The sequence below is a fragment of the Egretta garzetta genome, unplaced genomic scaffold, assembly GCF_000687185.1.
Source record: "Egretta garzetta isolate BGI_Z169 unplaced genomic scaffold, ASM68718v1 scaffold252, whole genome shotgun sequence".
Lineage (NCBI taxonomy): Eukaryota > Metazoa > Chordata > Aves > Pelecaniformes > Ardeidae > Egretta > Egretta garzetta.
In genome coordinates this window covers 1517514-1540152 of record NW_009259028.1, presented here as the reverse complement: position 1 = coordinate 1540152, position 22639 = coordinate 1517514, and the positions used below count along the sequence as shown (strand labels likewise).

Below are 22639 nucleotides of genomic sequence, written 5' to 3'. Positions count from 1 at the left end.
GGATCTAGATTTTCCCTTTGCTCCACATCCATCCAGTTTGACTTTGGCGCTCAACCAAGGTGCCCAGCTCAAGAGCTCAATGGCTCTCCTCTTGTCTCTGTAGGCCACAGGCATCTCCATAGGTATCTCCAAAGGGAGATTCAGAGTTTCACTGGGCTAAGTGGTCTCGACCCTGAGATTCAAACATCCACAGGCTTCTGACAAAGTCTGCAGCAGGACCTGGCGCTGAGCCGCGGGCTGAATGTGGATCCATCTCCAGTTAGAGATGCTGCCACTGCCTCTGCACGTCCTTGAACTGCAAATTTCTGGAGCTTGGGAGAGGATTCAGCATCATCATCATCACCATATCTTATACATACCAGTTCACTCATGTACTATCAGTTTACAAAACCAATATTTTTTTTTCATTTAAAATCACTAAAAAATGAGAAACAATTTAAATAGAAGGCTTAAACTCATTTTAGTGTGACCTTTGTCAAAAATACCACCTAAACTATGGCAGGTGTGATTGATCCTATCTAGGTTAAATATAAAAGGGTTACTTCAGCACTTGCATTTTTAAGATTAGTATTTGTTCTGCAATGAATATGAATGAAGCCATTTATATTACGAATTTTTTTCTTTCTTTAAGCTTGCTTTGTGTTGTGGTATCAACTGCACATTACGAGTCATTTGACATGGGTCATGGGGAAAACCCTCAAACCTGAATGGGAGATTTGGAAACTAAGGGAAGGTGGGACCGAAAAAAAAAGCCAAACATCAATAACTATGCTACTTCCAGCCAGTCAGTATGATCTCTTTCTGAGTTAATATCATGTCAATACACCTGTTAGGGTTTTGATGAATTATTTGTAAATTATTCATCATCCATATGCAGAACAGATACCATAATGGCTTCCTGGATGTATGCAAGGAATAATAAGAAAAGTATCCGCTCCTGATTACAGAGCTCTGATGCACATCGCATTTAGCGATGTTGTGTTCTTTACCCACATTTGCATAGCAAAGACAGGATGCTTAATAAAAAATCATTAAGGGAAGGCTGCTGCACGCTGATGACAGCAGCCTTTCTCAGCCTCATTATGCCGGCCAGTTTCACTGGCTAGGTTTTCTGAAAATACTGTAAGGCTTCACTGCCATTTTACAGAGATCTCCTTCAAAAGAAAGGTTGATTTGAAACCCATGGTTAGCCTCTGTCAGCATCCCAGATGAGTATGCCTCCTTCCCCTTCCTTTTTTTATGGCTACGTGTAGTGGGTTTGTGGAGCAAGGTTTTGATAGTGGAGGGGGGGGAGGCTACAGGGGCAGCTTCCCACAGAGGCTTCCCCTGTGTCCAACAGAGCCAACGCCAGTTGGCTCCAAGACAGACCTGCTGCTGGCCAAGGCCAAGCCCATCAGCGCCAGTGGTATTGAGTATGCCTCCTTCCCCTTCCTTTTTTTATGGCTACGTGTAGTGGGTTTGTGGAGCAAGGTTTTGATAGTGGAGGGGGGGGAGGCTACAGGGGCAGCTTCCCACAGAGGCTTCCCCTGTGTCCAACAGAGCCAACGCCAGTTGGCTCCAAGACAGACCTGCTGCTGGCCAAGGCCAAGCCCATCAGCGCCAGTGGTATCACCTCTGGGATAATGTATTTCAGAAGGGAAAAAAAAAACCTGCTGCAGAACAGCAGCCAGAGAGAGGAGTGAGAGGATGGGAGAGGAGCAGCCCTGCAGCCACCCAGGCCACAGCAGCAGGTGCCCGAAGGAGGCTGTGACCCCGTGGGAAGCCCACGCTGGAGCAGGCTCTTGGCAGGACCAGTGGCCCCGTGGGGAGAGGAGCCCTGGCTGGAGCAGGTTTGCTGGCAGGGCTGGTGACCCCGCAGGGACCCACGCTGGAGCTGTCTGCTTCTGAAGAACTGCAGCCTGTGGAAGGACCCACTCTGGTGCAGGGTGTTATGAACTGACCCCAGCCCCCATTCCCTGTCCCCCTGCGCCACTCGGGGGGAGGAGGAAGAGAAATCAGGAGCCCACTTGAGCCCAGGAAGAAGGGAGGTGTGGGGGGAAGGTGTTTTAAGATTCAGGGTGTTTTTATTCTCTCCTACTCCGATTTGACTGGTAATAAATTCAATGTCCCCAGGCTGAGTCTGTTTTGCCCATGACCGTAACTGGTGAATGACCTCTCCCTGTCCTTATCCCCACTCACGAGCCTTTTGTTATATTTTCTCTCCCCTGTCCTGCAGAAGAGGGGAGTGACAGAGCAGCTTGGCAGCACCTGGTGTCCAGCCAAGGTCAACTCATCACACTACGAGCAGTTGACCCCTGTCATGCTGATAGCACATCACATAGAGGGGGGCAAATTGCAAACTGCCCAGGAATGCTTTAAGGGCAACATGAAAGCATGGGGGAGCCCTGGCAGAGGCCTGGGACCAGTAAGGAAGCAAGATGAATCATCGAGTCCCGCTGTTCTGTAGTGGAAATGGCAGCCAGGCACGCGCATCATCAGTGCTGAAAGCATCCGCCACGCATGCCACAGCGGGGAGGTGGCTCGCAAGCGCTGAGGCACGGGCGGGTTTTGCTATTAGCTTTTTCCTATGTGTTTGTGACTAAGCTCGGCTCTTTGCATTAACGCTGGTAGGGACAGGAAGATCTGACTGAAGGATAAGCTTCCGCAGGCCACTGGGTGAACCCCAACAACAGACGTCACTATGAGGCCACCTATGCAATCCTCTATATTTAGCTGCAAAATAACACGGCAGTGAAGCACCTACTGCAAGAGCAGACGGAAGAGCTGTCAACGGGGTACGGTGGGGCTGTGACTCATGGCCCTCGCTGCCTCCCAGCGCAACTCAGTGTCAGAACGATGCCGGTAGCCCTGGGCACGCTACATCTGATTGCATCACAAGCCAAAACTGGCCTTCTCCCCACTAAACAATGTTTTTAGAGGTGTTAAACTGCTAACTTGCATTAGCGGTCTTTGTGCACCTACTGTAATACACCACAACAGGCAGCAGCTCCAGCGAAGCACTTGAAGTTCACAGAGGCTGCACATCTCCTAAATTCAGTCTTACCTGCTCCCCCTTCTGCAGCTTCCCATGGGGCTTTTTATGCCAGAAATAGACATTCCTGTGCAATGGAAATGGACGTTCCTCTGCACTCTCCCTCTGTGTTTTAGCTAAAATTTTGTCCCATTAGGGAGGACCTGTCTGGCACCTCCCCTCTCAATCTGTGAGCTGCTTAGTAGCTCTCAAATTATGACCAGGGAAGGTTTTCCCCCCAAAAGCAAGTAAGTTCCCTGCAAGAGGATTAGAAATAACCCAGCACGTAGTTCACATCTGTCAAAGCACTGCGGCTGCTGCTGACCCGGCTGGATGTGCATGGGCAGCAAGGCATCCCGCCTCTGCCCTGCACGAAAGTTACGTGCTTAAAGGTCAGGTAGCCGAGGGTCACAGCGCGGCATCTAAGTAGAGAAGACAGGCAAACGAGGGACTGGAAAGCCAAGTCGAGAGTCATCTGCAAGGGAGAGCGCATTTCCCCACCCCAGGATATTATGCTGTAGACCTGGATGGCAGATGACACCAAAATATTACTGTCTTGATTTAAATAGGAGCTTGGTTAGATTCCTACTTGCAAACATCACCTATTTCTGCAGCCATTTCCTAAACAATGTTTCCCCCTTGCATGTACATAACTTGGTGATGGCACATTCAGCTGTAACTCCAGACTGCCTGGAAAGAACACCACCTATTTGGAATTCAACCTGCTGCGCGGTGATGAAACACATGCACCTGTTTACTTGGTAGCTACTTGTTTCTTGGATATTACATCACCACCATAAAAAGCATGAGGGTGTTAGCTGTTGAGATCTTCCATTTATATCACTTTGGTGAATCACGTGAAGGTCAGGTTGCTGATGGTGCATTCATCAGCCTGCACAAGCTTATGGAAAAAAAAAAAAGGGAAATTTCAGGTTTGACACTGCCTTCATCTTTTTTTCTTTTCTCCTATTGTGTCAGCAAGTGAGGATGCAGCTTTCCACAGGCTTGAAATAAAAAAGGCGAATGAGTAACCCCATTATGAAAGGAGTGAAGAGCCTGATCCACCTAATACCAGCTGAAAACTAACATCTACCTCAGTAATCTTTAAAGCTCTCGTGGTGTAAAAAAAGAGAAAAAAAAAAAAAAGAGTAATAAAAAAAGGCAGGGAAACACCATCAGGAAGCCAATCACCAAAGGTGGGGTTTGTCATCATTAAGAAATACTAATCAGCAAATCTGTCCTGGGTGCAAAAAATTTGATATCCAGGGGTCTTCGCTCTGGTGGCCAACAGAGATTGCCAGCAGCAACCTGCATCTCTCTTTACATGCCCCTATTCAGACCAAGGCGCGCACCCTCTGACAGCTTTCCTGATGGAGAATCACACCCGCCTTTGAAATAATAGTAATTTCTGAAATATATCGCTATCACGGCTCTGCCCACTAGATGAACCAATATCGAGAGCCACCTAAGCTGTCTAAACTCTCTGCATTTCTAAAGCGCTTTTCGCAGTGACATGGTACATGAAATTAAAACACAAGAGCCGGGCTGCCAAGGGTACCTGCTGATATATGCTTGTGCTTTCAGCTGTGAAGCAATGAGCTCTCCCGGGGCGGAAGGAAGGGGACCAGAAAAAAAAAAGAGGCAATTTACATAAAAATTACTGTCAAAGGGAACCTTTTTTTTTTTTTTTAATCTCAACTAGTACCTGGTACATTTAAAAATTCTAGAGCTTTTTTTCGGCAAAACTTAACCCTTCAGATAAAACAGAGCGTGGGCAGTGTTCTGTTCTGATTTTTTTAAACATGCAACATATGTCCACAAGAAAAACCACCCTGTAGCATGATCCCAACAGCAGCTGAAGCTGTAGAGAAATGAAGGCTTCCCTGAACAGCAGAGCACTTTTCGGCAGCTGTAGCAAACCCTTTTCCTGTCCTTGCAGGTAACTTTGGAAGTTCACAGGAAAGGAAGTTACGAGATGAGTTGTGTGTAGGAAACCTTACGAGATAAGCAAGACTTGAACCAAAGAAACCTATCATGACTGTCACTTCAGAAGCTGTCAGCTGATCCAGCTGTGCTACGCACATGTTACAAGAACTAAATGATCGCTTTTCCTTTCTAGAGGGAAAACCCTTAAAATATTCTATTCGTAAATGTGGATTTGTTTTTACTCAGTGGCCTAGACCATTCCAGGGATTTGAAATTAAAATATTTTAATGTGACTATGACTTCCTGGTTTGTTCATTCGTTCAGAGGATGGGGAGAGAAGGCTGGTTTGGCTTTATTCTGCACACTTAATAGTAATAGAATAATCTCTAGTATTTTTTTAAAACAGGAAAATCCATTATGCACACTTTCTTTTCCCATGCTAGCAAAAACTCCCCTACAGGCCAGTACCTAAGTCAGCCACCGATTCAAATGCTGCAGCATGATCTGATATCAGAGAAAAGAAATCAGCGTTAGAGGCTTTGCGTTACTAATATCAAAAAGAATATAATTGTTTTGTCTTTGAGACGTAGAAAAGTATGCCTTGTCAATACTGAAGAGGTTAAAGGAGGAGTTAAAAATCAGCCTTTGCTACAAAGGCTTGCTACTATCATTCACGATAATAAAATGAGGACTGAAACCTCAATTTCAAACCCACTGCCATTTGGAGCAGTAAAGAGGACCCTTTGTGTAAAACCCAAGAAAACTCCAGGACACTGATCCCATCCATTATTTCTTTACACACAGGAAGAGCCTGGAAGGAGAAATTTTTTTTGTTTATGAATACGTTACATGCTGCAGAGCTCAAGCAGCGTCCTGGTACTCAGCCCTTGCCAGGACTTTGCCAGACAGCTTGCTCATGCACTCACTGAGGTCAATGACAAAAAAATTCATTTCCAAGTAAAGAGATTTGAGTTGATAATGTCCACAGACCTGACCAGAACTGCTGTTGGCTCATGAAATTGTGACAATTTTATCAATAGTCAATGTCCTAGACAGAGAGCTTCCATTTGCTACCAGACTGAGCTACACAGGGACTCTGAAGGAGGAGGAGGAAGGGAAATCAGCTACGAGCTAGGAGGTGGCCAATATACGAGTTCAGCCAACGCTTGCCCCACAACGGAGTCAGGCACTAGCACAGACATTTTCAGAAATATCTTCTGACTCTCGTGTGAGACCACGCACATCTTGGCTGATTCAATAGCCAAACCAAAGTTACAGCGGGCCTAAAATACTGTCTGGTTAAAAAGCAAGAGGATTGAACATACCAACTGCACGCACAAATGCACTAGAAAAGCAGGGGTATGGCACTGAAAGGTACTTCCACCAGACTTCCAAGCCAGTAGATATTACGTAAACTCTCAAGAAGACTCAGTTGAAGAGATTGTAAATGTAACTCTTATTTTAGGGGGGTAGGTGCCAGAAAGGCATGCTACATATCCACTTCAACACAATTAAAATCTTAGAGCAACATACCATCCTTATTTGAAATGCCTGCTGCTTCACATGCGAGGTCAACTTTCATCGGCTCCGCAGAAGTCTCCTCATTCCCTTGTATCCCTATAAGACAAGCCAAAGAAGGAGAAAAATCAATAGCTACAGTGCCTGATTAATGTATAATTCTTGGACTCTGTATGCCTGGGGTTTTTTTTTCTTTTTCTTCTGGCATGCTCTTACCTTTATAGACTCTGTTGCTGTATAGTGGCAGCCATTAGAGAAAAGGGCAGAGGATATAGGGGGAGGAACATGATTTGAAAATAATTGCTTGAATATTTGTAGCAATCTGCTACTCTTTTCTAACTGGGATTGTTAAAACCACGTTGTGGTGTGTGCTTCTGCCTCCCTGCTGTTCTTTTCTCCTCATTTTTGAAGAATCCCTTCTGCTCATAAAATGCAATATATGATCGGGACCTAATCACACCTACAAAGTTTCTCAAGCTAGCAGAATAAAAATAGATACAGTGAGAATTCAAATATACTCGGTAGTCAGACACAAACTAGAATTTGAATTTAGGAAAATGCATTTTATCGCTGTAACTCAGCGTTTTTATCTCTTCCTGCCTCAGGCTTGTCTGGAAGCTTAGATTCAATCTCCTAACAATATTTGAAATGGGAAAAAAAAAGGTGGGTTTGCTGTTTCGTACACAGTTCTCCTAATATTCTGCAATTCTGAGTGCCGAGAAGCCAATTTTTAGTTAATTTCCATCACACTACTTCTCTACTTTTGCAGCTGCTATAAAGCCTGCTGCACCTATCCTGCGGTCGAACTCCAGGATGTCAGGATATTGGTTGCTAAGCAATCCAGACATTTGGGTGGTTACTGTGAGACGGCAAATTGTAGCAAAGACCGAGACATCTGAAAAACAGTTTACTCTTAAGCTGAAGTCCACAGAGATTAAACATTCAGAGTCCCACAAATGCCTCCTTCCCCTTTCTGTGGAAGTTGAGTGGGTTTTTTTCATGTACTTCAGTGCACTATACTTATTTTTGCCCATAAACTGCCCATAAACCTACCACTGAAGTTTTCAGCCAGTTTTCCTTCTAATCGTACCTGCGAGCCAATTGTCATGTAGATCTTAGTCTCCTCTGTGCTCGCTATATTGGCAATACTGTTGTCACAGGCAACTTCCAGCATGCTCCCTATGGTTCTACCAAGCAACAAAATGCTAAACTAGGGACCCAGCACTTACAGACACCAACAAAAAATAGCCACCAGAAAGCTCGGTTAGCCATTTCAGCAAGCATGGGGGAAGGCACGATGGATGAATTTACAGTGATGGAGATGCCACCCATCATTTTGATAGAACTTAATTTCTACCGCAGGAATCCTTCAGCGGATCCTCATATCACCAGCTCCACCTCTTCTGTCTCCCCATACAAACAAACAAAATGCCTGTAAACATCTGTGCCTGCAAACCCCGCATGTCAGCAAATGCCTGAGATGGCCCCTTTGCGGGTGCATCAAACCACTGATGCTTCCCCAGGGAATTCAAGAGAGCCAGCGTGGTTTTCTCCTGAGGTTTCTTATGCAGCAGAAGGCCTAAGCTTTCCCAGCGCTCATCCACAGCTCTTTTTTGCTCACACAAAGGATAAACCCAGGTTGCTCCATTGCAGAAGCGCACACACATGCCAGGGGCTGATGAAGTACAAGGCTGAGGAGGTATGTTCAAAATTCCTGCCTGACTTCCCCTAGCAAAATCAATATGAAATTTGGGTGACTACGAAAGCACCGGTTAAGCAAGGAAGATACACCTAACTTGGGGTTGTGCTTCATTTTGATTAGCTGGGGGAAACAGCTCTATGAAAAAATGAGATTTTGGAAAACTAACTCTCCTGTCGCGAGCACAGCTTGCAGCGGGTGCAGCCCTTCCCACCAAGAGGCTTGGATGTCTGATGCAGGGATTTGGGATCCCTGCTAAATACCAATGCACTCCACCTGGCAGCTGATGCCTCTGAATCCAACTGTAAAACACTGTCTATTATCCAAGTAAAGCAGATACGATATGACAGGTTACATCCTGGCTCCCAGTTTCTCCAACAGCTAGAGATACCCAGTCACTCTCCTGTTGTCAGCTCCTAGAGGTGCCCGGGTGAAATTCCCAGGCCCTATCCCAAGGTCTCCCATTAACTAGCCAGCACGCCTGGCTTCACCATGCTGCCGAAAGGTTTCTCACTTGCGATTTCAGAAATCGGTCACGCAGCTGACAGGTGCAAAGGATTTTTGGCACAGCGCTAGGTGAAGGAAGGGCTGAATTAAAGGAAAGACATTTTGTGAACACGCACGTGCGTGCCATTGCAGGGACGAAAGCAGAAGGTGTCGAGCGCCCTCAAGACCAAAAGCTACAGGATTGCCTCTAGGGCTGGGCAGGCCTAGGGAGAGGCTGGAAAGAGTAACAGCAGCAGCAGCAAATTTGCAAAATTACTTTTTGAGAGGTTTAGGGCCATAAACATTGGCAGAAGAGCACTAATGCGTGTTCTGCATTTTCACCTTCTTTCCAAGCCTATTAGCTGATTCCCCGTCCCTTCTAGGAGGGGATTAGGGCCGTACCAGGGGTTTTTTTTATAGCATATGTTGGTTGTTGGATATTGTCAGCAAGAAAATGATAGCGGGAAACAACATTCAGGGACAAACAAGGCAGAAGAATTTTAAACCTTAACAAAGCCGAGCACCACTGCAGCCCTTGGGAGGAGGCTTGCACATTACAATGTCCAATTTTTGGGGAGATGTTCAAACTCAGTTAATATAAATCTTCATTTCTTCCCTCGCTATTACTGTGGGTGGGGGACAGGAGCATTCACTATATGCCTCGTGCATGTGGAAAGGGTATTATCCAAAATGCTTCTTCCCTGTCATGCAGTAAAGCCGAGTGCCACACAGAAATGAGCCCATTTCACGTAAACAGCAGAACTCGATCAATACCAGAACCGCCTCGACAACCAATTTATTCCAGAGGCTCCCCTCTCACCCCCCTTGTTTTGATTGCTTCAGGTTAGAGCGCAAACAAGCGAGATATTTCGGGTCTCCAAGCAGGAGTTGAGAGTTACTGAAGGGGAGGGAGCCTGGGAGACACCACTTTCAATTTCAATTACCATTTCCAATCGCGCTCCTGACAGAGCTCGTTACCCGAACCCTTCGCCGGCTGGTTACACAACCAGCCCAGCACTAAGTGACAACAGGCTTCTGGCTGGAGCGAGGATGGCTCCCCGCCCTTTGAAACACATAAGACAAATATATACCAGGAAGATAGAAATCTCTGTACTGTTATTACATCTTTTTTTCCTCCTTTACGGCCACAATCTGTCAATAGTTCCACGTGGTTGCAGCTAATCTGCTGTTCTTTCTCTGGAGAAACGTGGTTCTGGATTCACGTGTGATTCCAGAGATTAGCATGAGGATGTGGTGGTGGTTGGTACGTTAGCATCAATTTAAAAAGTGCCCAAATACAGAGTTCAGACATCTATCCTCCAACCCCCTGATAATTCCTAATAAGTAAAAAGTGTAACCCTCCTCCTCCACCCTTCGCATAAGGCTTACATCTATTTCGAGTGATAAATGCAGGCAACTATGCAGGCTTAGAAGCAGAGCAATCCATAAAACTCATTTTTACCTGACCACCAGCAAGGCTTTGCTGTGTACTGAAGAGTGCCTTTGCAATCAGGAGGGAGAGGCAGGCTCCTCTCCAAGGCAATTCAAAGAAAAATCCCAACGCAGTCTCTCTAGAATCGATAAATCGTTCCTGGAAGGCGCCTAAACTGTGTTTCTGTTCTGAGCTGCCCACCTTAAGGGAGTTTATTTCTCTTTGCTGACTATTGAGGGAGCCTGGGAGATCGGGCTCTCTCAGCAGAGCCTGGCCTTTGAGACCAGCCTTGGCAGAGCCCTCACACTGGGTGTGGGTAAGGGATTGTCAAATGGGCCCTGAATCAGCAACCGGGATGTTCCTAGCTTGTTATAAGGCCACAGACTAGCTTTAAGAGAAACAGAAAAACAGATTTCATGCAGACATGAGTTCTGTTGGTGCAATCAGGTGATGCCAAAGTAACTTAAATCTTAAGAATTCCTCAGTCTTAGAAGTCTTGCAACTACGTGGGAAATCCTGGCCCTAAGATCATTCTGAATATTTGAGGAAGAAAAGGATTATCGATAATACAGCCCAGACAACTACTCCTATTTTTATAGGCAAAATGGCAAGGTCATCATTCCCATAACATGTCTGCCCAGCAATTTTGGGTGTTGTCCCAGGAATTCCAATAAAATACTATCCTGTCCACAGACAATTTGCAACCAGGAGAAATTAATTAGTTGTAAATTATTTGTAGATCAGTTGCTTCTACTCACGTTATCAACATTGAAAAAAATCACCTCTGTCATTATGCAATATGAAAACCACATTGCAGCTATTCTGAACGATCCAGATTTCCCTGATTCATACCCACCAAATAAAATGTATTATTTTGAGTTTAGCTGTAAATATGCTTCTCCTAATTGGGAGACTCTGAGAGATGGAGGCTTGTTAAAATCCAAATTTCCATGGTTAAAATTTGAAGGCACCATTTTTCATGTGCAGCAAGAAAAAAGACAGACAAAGCTCTTCTGACCCACAGCTGCATTGTCTTATCTGTCAAAACCAGTTCCATTTTTCTTGCTCTGCAAATAGCCAGAGCTGGGTTTTTTTTTCCTTCTTCCCAGTCATTTCACTGTAGCTCTTGCTAATGTGACTGTCAAGCCTTCACGTACTTTGTTTACTGCTGTATTTTAGTAGCATTATAAATGCTGCTTCACTTAGAAACTGAAGCTGTCCGTGATACAAGGGGTCAGTTTGACTTCTGTCTGACACCTCCATCTGGGATGACTGACCCTTTTAACCAGACCAGATTCTACCACATGAAAGATTTATGCTGTCTTCTTGTATGGCTCTACATGTAAAACCACCCAACCTGCTGCTCTCAGGGCTCTAAAACAAACACAACAACCGCGGTCCATCTGTACTTTGTTATGTTCAGGTTGGCGGGCAGTTTTCCCCCTCACTATCCTTCTGCAACGCACAGGTCGAGCACAACGGTGCCAAGTCGGCAGGAGTGGCACTGCTGCAAAGGTGCCTCTCACTCTTCAGCGTGGCTTCGTTAACAACAAACATCTCCATCTGTTAAATCAGGAATATCCTTCCTCGATCAAAAAAAAAGCCCAGTAATTAGGCACCACAGAAATGAAAACTCAGGGATGCAGATTTCAGAGGAGCATGTGCTGGCTGGGATGCTGGCTTTGCCAGGCTTTTGAAGGCACTGAGCATCATTTCTTAATGCCACACGCGGGCTGTCAGGATTCACGTTGCTGCCCCTTCACTGTTAAATGGAGTGTTTACCCTCCCTTTTGGCATTTTGGCTTTGTCTCCCAGAGTAACCCAGTGCAATGAGGCTCCCTGTCCCTCCGGTGCATCATGTTGGCTCTGTATTTGTGCACGCAACTGTACCTTTTAACATGATTTAAAAGTGTCTAAGATCTGCTTAGCCCTATCCCCTTCCCCTTTATTAAACATACTCTCAGTAAATCTCATTATGCCTCCTTTTCCCTGAAGGTGGGAATGGGAGCACGGTGAAGATTGTCCCTTAGCAATATGGTCCCTAAGACCCATACAAATTGGGCGTCTCTAAAATCACTAATGCCCGTCAGGAGCCCTTTGTATCTTTTGTCTCTCTGTAACAACAGGATAAACCTGCACACAGCAGGCTCTTGATGAATACAAGGGCATATCGTTTTAAGGAAAGGCCTTTTTGAATTTTTTGTATTCTGACAAAGCCTTAGCTGGGTAAGAGGCCACGTTGCTGTTTTCCAGACACTCCTTCTGTGAAACCTCTCATCAGAGAAGATGCCTGCAGCAGGGGTTGTCTGGAATGGAGCACCCAGAAGCTTTCATCGCATTCCTCAATCGCTGGCTGTTAACACAACTAAAATGTTGCCTGGTTGTATTCAAACTAGTAGATCACCTGTCCCAAACAGCTTCTGAAGCCCTTGTGCTCCATTTCCCTGCCTACAAAGAAGGCAGACAGCACGCCCAGTGGTATTACGAAAAGTGAATGGTTTCTGAATGAATACAAATGGCATGATTATTTACCTTTCTATCATTTTTCCTGCCACCTTCAACTATTTATGAAACTTGCAAGTGATTTGGTTCAGCTCCCGATCACTACCTTCCTGATCTTAAAAAGCTGAGTAGGTGTGAGGAATTACAGCATGGAGCACCCTTTCGAGCAAGCCGCAATCTCCAGGTCTCCTAGGCTCAGCTCTCACCAGGGGGAATGATTCAGAAATGTTTTTCTGATTCTGCAGCCATGGAGGCAAGTCTGCTGAATGACCGCCGGCTGCCAGAATGATACCCACACCTCCATTCCCATCACAACATTATTTTCTCTGCACACTCACCAGGCTCATCACCACATACCTGGTCTGTCTCCAGCTGTCCTCGTACAGCAAGTTTAATTCCTCTTTGCACCACTAATGTGGGGTGAGGACTTGGCCCTTGATTTTGAAGAACCAATCTGGGAACCCAGTGGCTTTAATAGGCCTTGTTTTCCCCTCCAGTACAAACAACTTAACAGCTCATGCTGCCGCTGGATTTTCCATCAGCACATACTGTGCCCCTATCCCATTCCAATCTTGCATTCGTTTTATTTTCTGAGCATTTCAACTGATCTTGAAGCAACCGCAGCAAAGCAAGGGACTGTGAAAGCAAAGAGATCCAGCGATCTCCTAAGCAGGCCAGATTTTTCAGACCACCACACTTTTCAGAAAAGGGAAAGGAACTTTCCATTTCCCTCCAAAGGAGCCATTCCAAACAGAAGAGACCGTGCCAGTCCTTCAGCCCTGAGCAGCTGCATGAGAGCTAGGTGGGTGCTGGGAGCAAATAGAAACAATACTTAGAAATTGTAAGGAAAGGGTGGGGAGGGAGAGGACGCAAATAGCAAATTGCCCAAGAACTGGAAGTTAGAAAAGTTCCTTTCAGACAAGCACTCTCATCTTTTACGAAGTCCCCGCTCCCCAGTTACAGCGGAGAGGACGGTGGGGTGAAAAAGCGCACCCACACCATCCGCACAGGACAAAAGGAGCCTTTGCCTGGATTTCTGCTAACGTACAGGCGAGGCTGCTCACCCTTATGGTTGCAGCCATTTATTTCTGGGGTCACTGCTTCGGAAAGAGATTACTGCTGAGTCAAAGAGGAGCCCTGGAAAATATTCTGTTCAATTCCTTTTCAAGGAGACTAATGCCAAGTAGATGAAGAATGAGCCTCAGGGAACAGCGGCAGAAGGGTAAATAAGGAGGGTGTATAGATCTACCTGAAAGGCAATAACAAAATACAGTGTGGGAGAAAGACTCTTCCCTGTTATTTATCCAGAGACCCCAACCTAAATTTTGCAGCTTAAAATAAAACAGACTATTCATAACAAGGAGAGGCACATGAAGTTCACAAAAGTTCTGCTAATAGATGTGACCTTATAGGTACGCTGTGATTTTCAAACATGTTGTGATATAAAGATACAACCGCCAGAATGAAAAATAAAAATTAATTAAAAACCTCCAACCACCAAAAAACCAAACCTCAGTAAAAACTTGGACAACCAGAGGTAGAGCATACAACATACCTGGCTGAAACGTCTTGCTTTTGGAAACAGTACTTGCATGTTTAAAGGCTCATCACCTCCTGACCGAACACTGTTTTAATTTTTAGGAACATGCTAGCTTCCTAAAACCAAGCTGAATGTAATATGGAACTCATTTGCTTGAAAAGAAGGGGTAATTGGCAGCACTCAATAAGAAAGACCATACAGATGATACTTATCATATTTATCCCCTACCAAGACACATGTTCAATCATGATAATTTTTCAAAAACAATTAAAGAAATGTACACTTTTTTTTTTTTTTAAACTGAGCTCTGCTCTGACTTCTTCAAAGCTGAAGCTTTACAGGCAGCTTTAGCTGTATGGTGATAAACACAAACCTGCAATAAAGGACTAATTTCGCTACTGAGTTCCTCTCCTGTTCTAGTTCTCAGGGCTGTTGTTTCGGATCTGGATGGTGACTCATCAAAATATAACAGATGTTTAAATAAAACACACACACAGGCACACCTGCGTGTATATATTTACGTTCAAGGGCAGTAAGCAATTTTTTGTAAACAAATGGCTGTGGGTTCTATTCCCTCTGTAAAGAAGGGAATAGCTGAGTGATGGATGGTGGTGCTGGATGTATTACCCGAGGTGATGCTCCCCATTCTGCTCAGGAAGCGCCTTGCGCCCCATGGAGAAAAGCCATCGCTGAAATCTGGCCTCTGGAGATTCGTGCGGCTTTCACTGTCAGAGGATGTCATTAATGCTGATTGCTGCCCCCATTTCTCTGGTGAAAGCCTGGCATCCTCCTCTATAGCAGCGAGTGAGCCAACACCAGCCAGCCTCAGAGGAATGAGAGGGAAAGCAAACATATTGCAAGTGCTATATTACCTCCTAAGCGTGGATGCCATTTCTAATTTCTGCTGATAACTGGATGAATACAAGAGCAAGACTTTATGACGATGACGTGGAGCTAAGTTTTCCAATTCCCCAGGAAAACAGTACAACTACACCAGAGCAAGGGGTGGTCTGACCTCCGGCTGCCCTATGCCAACAGGCGACAACCACATCCCCCTCTCAACACAGAGCACATAGAAATAAGCCCTGAGAGGACCAAAATCCCTAAATCATAGTGCTGCCAGAGGGAATCACATGCCGCCTACTCCCCAAACTGAGACAAGCCTAAAAGAACAACCTAGCTACTACTGTGGGCGTTTCAGCTCCGTGGTGGCAATCATGCTCTTCCACGCATTTCAGTGGCATGTCTTAAAGGTCAGCTTTTTCCACCACCATTTTGGGGAGTAAGGGAGGTGCAGAGCCAGATGGCAATAGCGTAGCTGGTGTTTAACACTTGAAATACCCACTCATCCTCCTGACACTCACTCTTCTCCCACAAAGCCAGGAGTATTTCCACAACACTGAAAAGCACAACAGAAAAGATGACTCCTGTGGGTTGCTTTTAGAAAAAATTCATCCACTGGTCTGGGTGTTATCACCTGCACCTTAGGTGCATATCACCACATGATGATTGCCTTGGCCAAGCTAAAGGCTGGATTAGATTACCAAATCAGTGAGGTTTATTTGCTCTATTTCTTGGAGAAAATTTTAAGGCCAAATTCAAAATTCACAGTGTGGGGTAGAAAAATTTTGCTCACAACAGAGCTTGCAGAAAAGCAATTTTGCAGGCCAGGAAAAAGCAAGTGTCAGTACTGGCAGTCATACGCTTGCTTCTCCTCCTTGCGGAGAGCCATTATGCAGTGTTTTCTAAAATTTAAATGTTCTTTCTGGCTCACAATAGGAAACAACACTAATATGCATCACAGGGTGTGAGATAAAATGTGTGGCGCTATTGTTGCCTTTGATTTGTCTTCCATTTATATCAGCTCTCAGTAAGAATTACACAAAGACAGAGCTGCAGATTTTTTCTTCTCAACTTCTGCACATTTCATCCTTTGTTTGGTTCATAAATTCTAGGGTCTAACTAGGATGTTACATCAGAGACAGGAATTTACATTTAGATAACATAATGCAAAGAATACTAACAACCATAATCTTCTCCCCTTCAAACAGCTCCAGAATACTTCCCAACTGACCTCAGCTTTGCAAAACAGGGATCTGGCTTATTTGCTGTAAAGCTGAAAATTTCTTTCTCTTTCTCCAGTAACCTAACATTCAGGGGTTCTTTTGGTTGGGGTGTTTTTCTTTTTGTTTGTTTCCCCTCCCTTTTCTTTTTCCCCCTTTTTCTTGATTGTAGCGAGTCTCGCTCCCAGTGCTGCCCCTGACTTGGTCTCTAGCTATGAAGCTGGCTCCGGTTTGTAGTCTGGGAAAAAGCCTGAGAAAAGACCCTGAGCAGAGTGAGGGAGTGTGGTAACTACAAGAGAAAGGCCACTTCTGTTTCTTGTGAGTTACCTGAGAAAATAGGTAGCAGACCCCCCCAAGAACAGCTTTCTGATTGCAGGAGACTTAAGAGAGTCAGCTTTTCTTCTTCAGGACCCCTACACAAGGACTCATTAGTCGTGGGCAAGCAAAAAGCCAGCAGCGTGCATTAGAGCCACAGTAAATCACTCTGGAGAAGTCCTCAGCCAGGTTCATCAACTCTGACATCTACCAACATTGACACCCAGGCCCAGTGATTTACCAGATTTGCCGCTCAGCCTAGGTGGAGGGGGCCAGCACTGGGGGCTTTCTTGTCTCCCAAATGGCTTTATTCCTAATAATGCTTCCCCTTATACGAGCTTGTTCCCACTGTTTGAAGAGGTCCAGCCCGCTGTTACTGATCACTCTGGCAACTTTATAAGCAGGAGAACAAGGGATCAGAAATTTAGTCTAGGTTTCACACATATCAGAGACTTATTTGTGGCAAAAGAAAGTAAATTCAAATGGCAAGTTAGACCAAGGTTGGTTTATAACTAGACCATTACCATTACATTGCGGAAAAATCAGAGCAACTCATTTGGAAAGCTTAGGCACATTTTTTCCTCAGCCGTCTTGCCTTCACTCCAAATTACTGAAGATTCCTCAAAGTCCTGTTGTATCTCAAGGCATCAAATAGAAACCAGAGGCCAAAAATACAAATCCCGTAACACAGAGTCTGAACAAAAGTCTTCAAGAAAAAAAAAAGGGGGGGGGGGGGGGAGAATCTTGCAGCTTTGTCTCGTTTCTTATCAGAAAATATGCCTTCAAAAATACCATGATTTTTCCCTTTAGCACTGGAGATCGTATCCCCTCTCTCCATCAAACACTCTTTTAACACAGAGGTTGTTCTAGATGCCAACAGATATAGGTCAGTATTTTCAAAAGCAGGTGACTAACATTAAGAGCTCTTTAAAACCGAGTTTAGATCCTGATTTTCAAAAGCTCCAAGCATCCAGCAGCTCCAGCTGGCTTCAAAGGGTTTCACTTCATAAGGTGTTTGGGATGTGCTCAGCATTTTTCAAAGGCAGGCCACCTATTTGGGATCCTAAACACAGACTTAAAAATTCAATGCCAATTCTCACCGCACTAAGGATGACACCACCTCTCTAACCCATACTTAGAAAGCTCAGTGACATTGTAACTAACAATATGGCTTTTGCCTTCTTTTTTCCACAACAGAATTTACAGAACTACTAATAAAACTGGTGTCTATCATGAAAACTGGCAGACTCTTGAGTCTAACAAGATAACTATAATTTTCCTTGAAGCTATTGAGCAAATCTATAACATCTCCCCAAATCCTCTTAATAATTGACGGCTAACACAGGTTCCTCACAATGAGGTGTCCTGAAGGTCAGCCAGAATACAGCAGCCAGTGCTGTGAGAAACACAGAAATGCCACAAGCCATATAAAAGTACTGAAGCCCAGGCTGGCACGCTGCAGTACTTAGCCCTTCCCGTAATGCCATCCCCCGCTATAGGATGCCAGAAAACATAAAGGCTTATACTTGGGATCTTAGCACCAAAGTCAAGACCTCTACCAATTAAGCCAGAAGAGAATAATTGTATTAGCAGTTGATAGCAGCAGACTTTTGTCCTGCTAAAGGAGGATGACATGCACAAATTAAAAGCATTTCCTCAAGCTAGACTCCTTCAGATTGCTGGATCTGGACCACGTTTTATGATTTATTCATAATGAAGAGCTTCTTAGCTCATGAACTTGCAGATGCCCAAAGCCTTTTCATTACATGGCTTTCAATTATCGTGGGCTTAAAAAAAAAAAAAAAAAAAAAGGAAAGGGATATAGTGATACGACACCCTTGGGTCAACCAGCAGCAACATTTCCCCTTTTCTTCTCCCCTTGGGCACCCACAGCTGGAGGATGATACAGAGCTTTTGCCAGCACATGGCACGAGGGTCAGAATTAGAGGCTACAGATGTGCGCTGTTTCTCACGATCCAGGTCTGAAAGAATTTGTATGCCCGTGTAAGGATTGCCATTGCCCGCAGTCTCTTGGCGTCTGTTACTTTCATGGGAATTACCGAAGCTTTCAAAAGAATGCAAAAATTGCTAATCCCCTGGTGCAAGTGACTTCAGCCTTGACAGACGTTTTCCCAGAGTCACAGATAAAACTGAAGGATTCAGCCATAAAGGATTAGGAGTGGTGTCACCTAGAATTAAGTCACTGGCCTTGAACCATGTTTACGTTCAGCCCTGTCAATAGCAAATTTCACAATCTTAAAAACAAAGTTTACTGAGTTTCTTTAAATATATATCTCTCTTGATTTCGTGAGTAGGTTTAAAGGTCTAGACAATACGCATTATATTGTTTTATAGTTTCCATTTTTTACTACACTTCAGCGCACTAAAACCCATCAATCTGACAGTCTGAGGAGCCTCAAACAACTTCTTTACACAACTGCACACAGGGAGTTTCTTACATATATAAGGAAAGCAAGGAAATAAAAGAAACACCTTGCATGGCTCTTTTCACATAGAATCTATTTTAAATACTATAGACCCTAAAAAGGGAGGGCCTGTTACATAGAAAATAGGTGGGGTTTGCCTAGAAAGTTTAAGTTCACAGCAAATCTAGATAAACATCTTGCCTACTTAGCTACCCTGTTATTCTGATGCAAGCACCTAAAAGAGGTCCCTACATGAGATGTGCTTTAAGTTAAAAGCCTGTGGCCTTTCAGTTATCAGGGGTAGAGATTACTTGGGGTGGTGGGGGAGAAATAACCCTTGTGCCTTAATGGGTTGTTTCAGTTCACACTCAGTATCTGTGACAATGCCAAACCCCGACTGAAAAATCTTCCGAGGGTCTTAAGCACAGCGTACCACTGATCCTCGGCCTGATAAAGCCTGCTGAAATTTGGGAGGATTGTACAAAGCTAACGTGGACTTTGTCATTGTGCAGTCCAAGTTGACGAGGATTTTGCATGAAGGAGGCTAGCCTGAATTTACACATGACAGTCACGGGTTTTAGATTTGTTGAAGGAATATGGTCTTGCAAAAACGCAACAGCTGAATAAACCATAAACCTTACCTAAGCCTCAAACATACCTCATGCATGGGGAAGAAGGAGGAGAGGGCAAGTCTCCGTGTTGTGCCACGTCGTGTGGCACCTCGTAGGGGTTTTGGCTGCTTTGCCTCCCACCACCAAAGATTGCAAAAGCGCCTGGCTCAGGCTGGAGACCATCCGGGCAGTTGGCAGCAGCCCCAACACCAGCCAAAGCCACTGCAGCTACTGCATCCCACAGGCAGCGGGTGGTCCTGCCGCACAGGGAACTGACTGGAAAGGCACATGTGGAGTTGATCAAAATATTTCTAACAAAACCTTTTTCCTGAATCAAATTACTTCTTTTTTTTTTTTTTTAAAAGAACAGATAGTTTTATGGGAAATGTCATGTTTTCAGAGAGTCATACAAACATAGCCTGAGAAGCCCAAGATTTCCAGAGAAACGTTGCTGGCTCTTGCCAAGACTATGAACTGAAGCTATCAGATTTCTGTTTAAAAAAAAGAAGAAAAGTAAAAAACCTCCCAAATTGAAAAGGAAATGAGTATTCTTTGATTTTTGTAAAAAATTTTCACAGAGGGAGGAATAAGAGGGAAGTGCTTCTGACTAGCTGGCAGGAAGCACCTATGAGTATGTGCATTGGTCATCCATGCAACAAGAATTTCTAGGGGAGCTAAGCGAGCTATTCTTTCACCAGCAGGAGCTGGAGGAAGCCTGCTGGTTGTAGATGATACATACATAAGACAGCAGTAGAACTGTGTTGGAAATCCATGAAACAACTGCTCCATGTAGGCAAATAAGCATGCAAAGCCATGAAATTTAGGCTGTGCGTTCCTTGGGTAGAGACAACCGTGTACAGCACCTTGCACGATATTACCAGTTGCAGTTTAGGAGCTGTGTTGCATGATACATGGCAGTAATGATTAATGATGATAATAACAATACTAATGGTTAAAAAGATCCTGCTTATCCTTCTGCATGTTCTCTGTCAGCAAAATTCTTCACTTAAGTTTCATTTCCTTAATAGAGTAGTAATTCATAACCCAAGGGACAACTTAATAGCGTACCAATTATGGTACAATAGAAAGTATAATGAAAATAGACCCAAATTAAAGCTTGCTAGGTTCAGTTTACCAGCTCTTCGCTCTCATGGAGCGTCTGCCATAGCAAGCTTAAAAGTTCAGATTCATTTTATTTCTGCCTGTCCTCAGGTTTACTTACTCTGAATTAATGCAGCTCCTTCCGCAGCCCAAACACAAAAGAACTCTGCAAATAGCTGAAAGAAATGATAAGGACTCCAGGTGACAGAGATCACGTACCGTACACAGAATTACTTTCCCTGGAGTGAGCCCATGTAGCAGTGTTTTGTGACATCCATCATTAAAGTTCAGTCCTTGGAGTGCTGCCATCGTGGTCATGCGCAGCTGGCTCTCCGCTGGTAGAGCAGAGCTTATAACCAAAGGCCACCCCTCCCGAGGGCAGTGCAAAAGTGATTTGAATAACAGGCCTCAGGAAAGGTGGCTTTCTATCCTTAGCTGGTTTTATTTCAAAGAGTCTTTCAAGGGCTGCTAGTGGGCCAATCACTTTAAGTGCGCGCCTGTTTATAGCAACAAAACTGGGAAGTCTCCAGAAATTAGAAACTGGTGAAATGTGGAAAAAGAGTTGCCTTCTTGCCAAAACAAAATTCCTGGTGATATACAGTGTTGGATGAAAGGCAAAGTATTTTCTAGAAACACAGAACTTGCGGAAACCTTGTCACGAAGGCTTTGGGGGCTGCTGGGTGGCAACCTCTCTAGTGTCCTCGGCCACCCTGGCTGAGCACAGCCAAGACCGGACCAGACTCCTGTCTTTCCTCCAGCTTCTCTATGGACATATCCTCCCAGCTCAGATTTATTCCCCACTGAGGACACACATCACTAGCAGTGTGAGTGACCGGGGAGCTCCTGCTGCTCCAGGCAATCCCCTCAGCAGCCACACAACGAGAAGCCAAGTGACGCAGGAATGGAGAAGCGTGCCCAGTGATTTGTATCTGCCACGGCTGCTCTCAAAGGGATAGAGCTCACTTCATTCCCAAAGCCTGCAGCAGGCCTGACTACTTCAAGCTATCAGATGGGATAGGGATTCGGTAAAGCATGGAGCAGCTTCAAGTGGTGCGATTTCATTTTGCATACTCATCCTTTGGGTCCTGGGTTCTTTGCCTAAAGACTCCTCCAAACCCCACTCAATTAAGAAAAGGTACAAAATACCAGAGAAATGGCATTCCCTAGCAATTGTGATAAACAAAGTATATAACCAGCTACTTTAAAAGCAGACTTTGAAATGCCACTGGCTTGCTTCGTTCTGAGCACATTCCCAGGGAGAATGTCAGGTCGCATAACTCATTTGTTATCTTTACACAGAGGAGCTCCGCTAAGCACCAGCCATCATAAAAATACTAACGTTCCTTTTTGTGGAAAACAAATATAAAAGAAAAACGCAGCATCGCTCTTAAAAAAAGCCAGTTAGCACTTCAAAGATTACCACATGGTCTGTAAATAGCAATGTCAATACACTGGGGAGCTGCACTCCTCTCTGTTTAACGACAGCCTGAGTTACTCAAATGGAGGTAGCAATCTTGCAGGCCTTCCCCGTGACACAAAACTATATTGTGCATTCATTTAGACACACTCGTGGCATTTTATTTCCCTCGATGGCTTAAAAAATACCAAGAATTGGAATAGCGTAAGAACAGCATTTCAAACTGGCCTCTGTAAAGCGCTGCTCTCCTCTGGGCAGTGCGCACCCAGCAACATCTACTTCAGATCTACAATGAAGGGGAGCGGCAGGGAGAAAACTGTGGTAATTGAGGTCACGTCCTCCGTGTTTGTGAAGAAACCCCCTACCACGTTTCTCCGTCATCCTTGGACACTTTCAGGTATTTGCAAGCTAGCCGTTTTAATTATATCTAAATATTTATCTCCACAGTGGCTAAATTAGTAGGTATTTAATTCTAGCGATGCAAACACCTGATGGCTGGGTGCTCTCATTGCCTGTAAACATGAAACACAAGCCACTGTGGCAAATGTCCACAGGTACCTCTGAGGTATCCGACATCCCCCACAAAATCTGTG

At 44.7% G+C, this 22639-nt stretch overlaps 1 protein-coding gene across 1 annotated transcript in view; it reads right to left on the bottom strand.

Annotated features, from left to right (window-relative positions):
• Positions 1-22639, bottom strand: part of MACROD2 (mono-ADP ribosylhydrolase 2) — an 892593-nt gene that overhangs the window by 293 nt on the left and 869661 nt on the right. The window contains exon 18 of the mRNA XM_009634665.2: positions 6470-6553. Within this exon, the coding sequence (XP_009632960.2) occupies positions 6470-6553 (84 nt within the window). The remainder of the gene's footprint in view (positions 1-6469; positions 6554-22639) is intronic.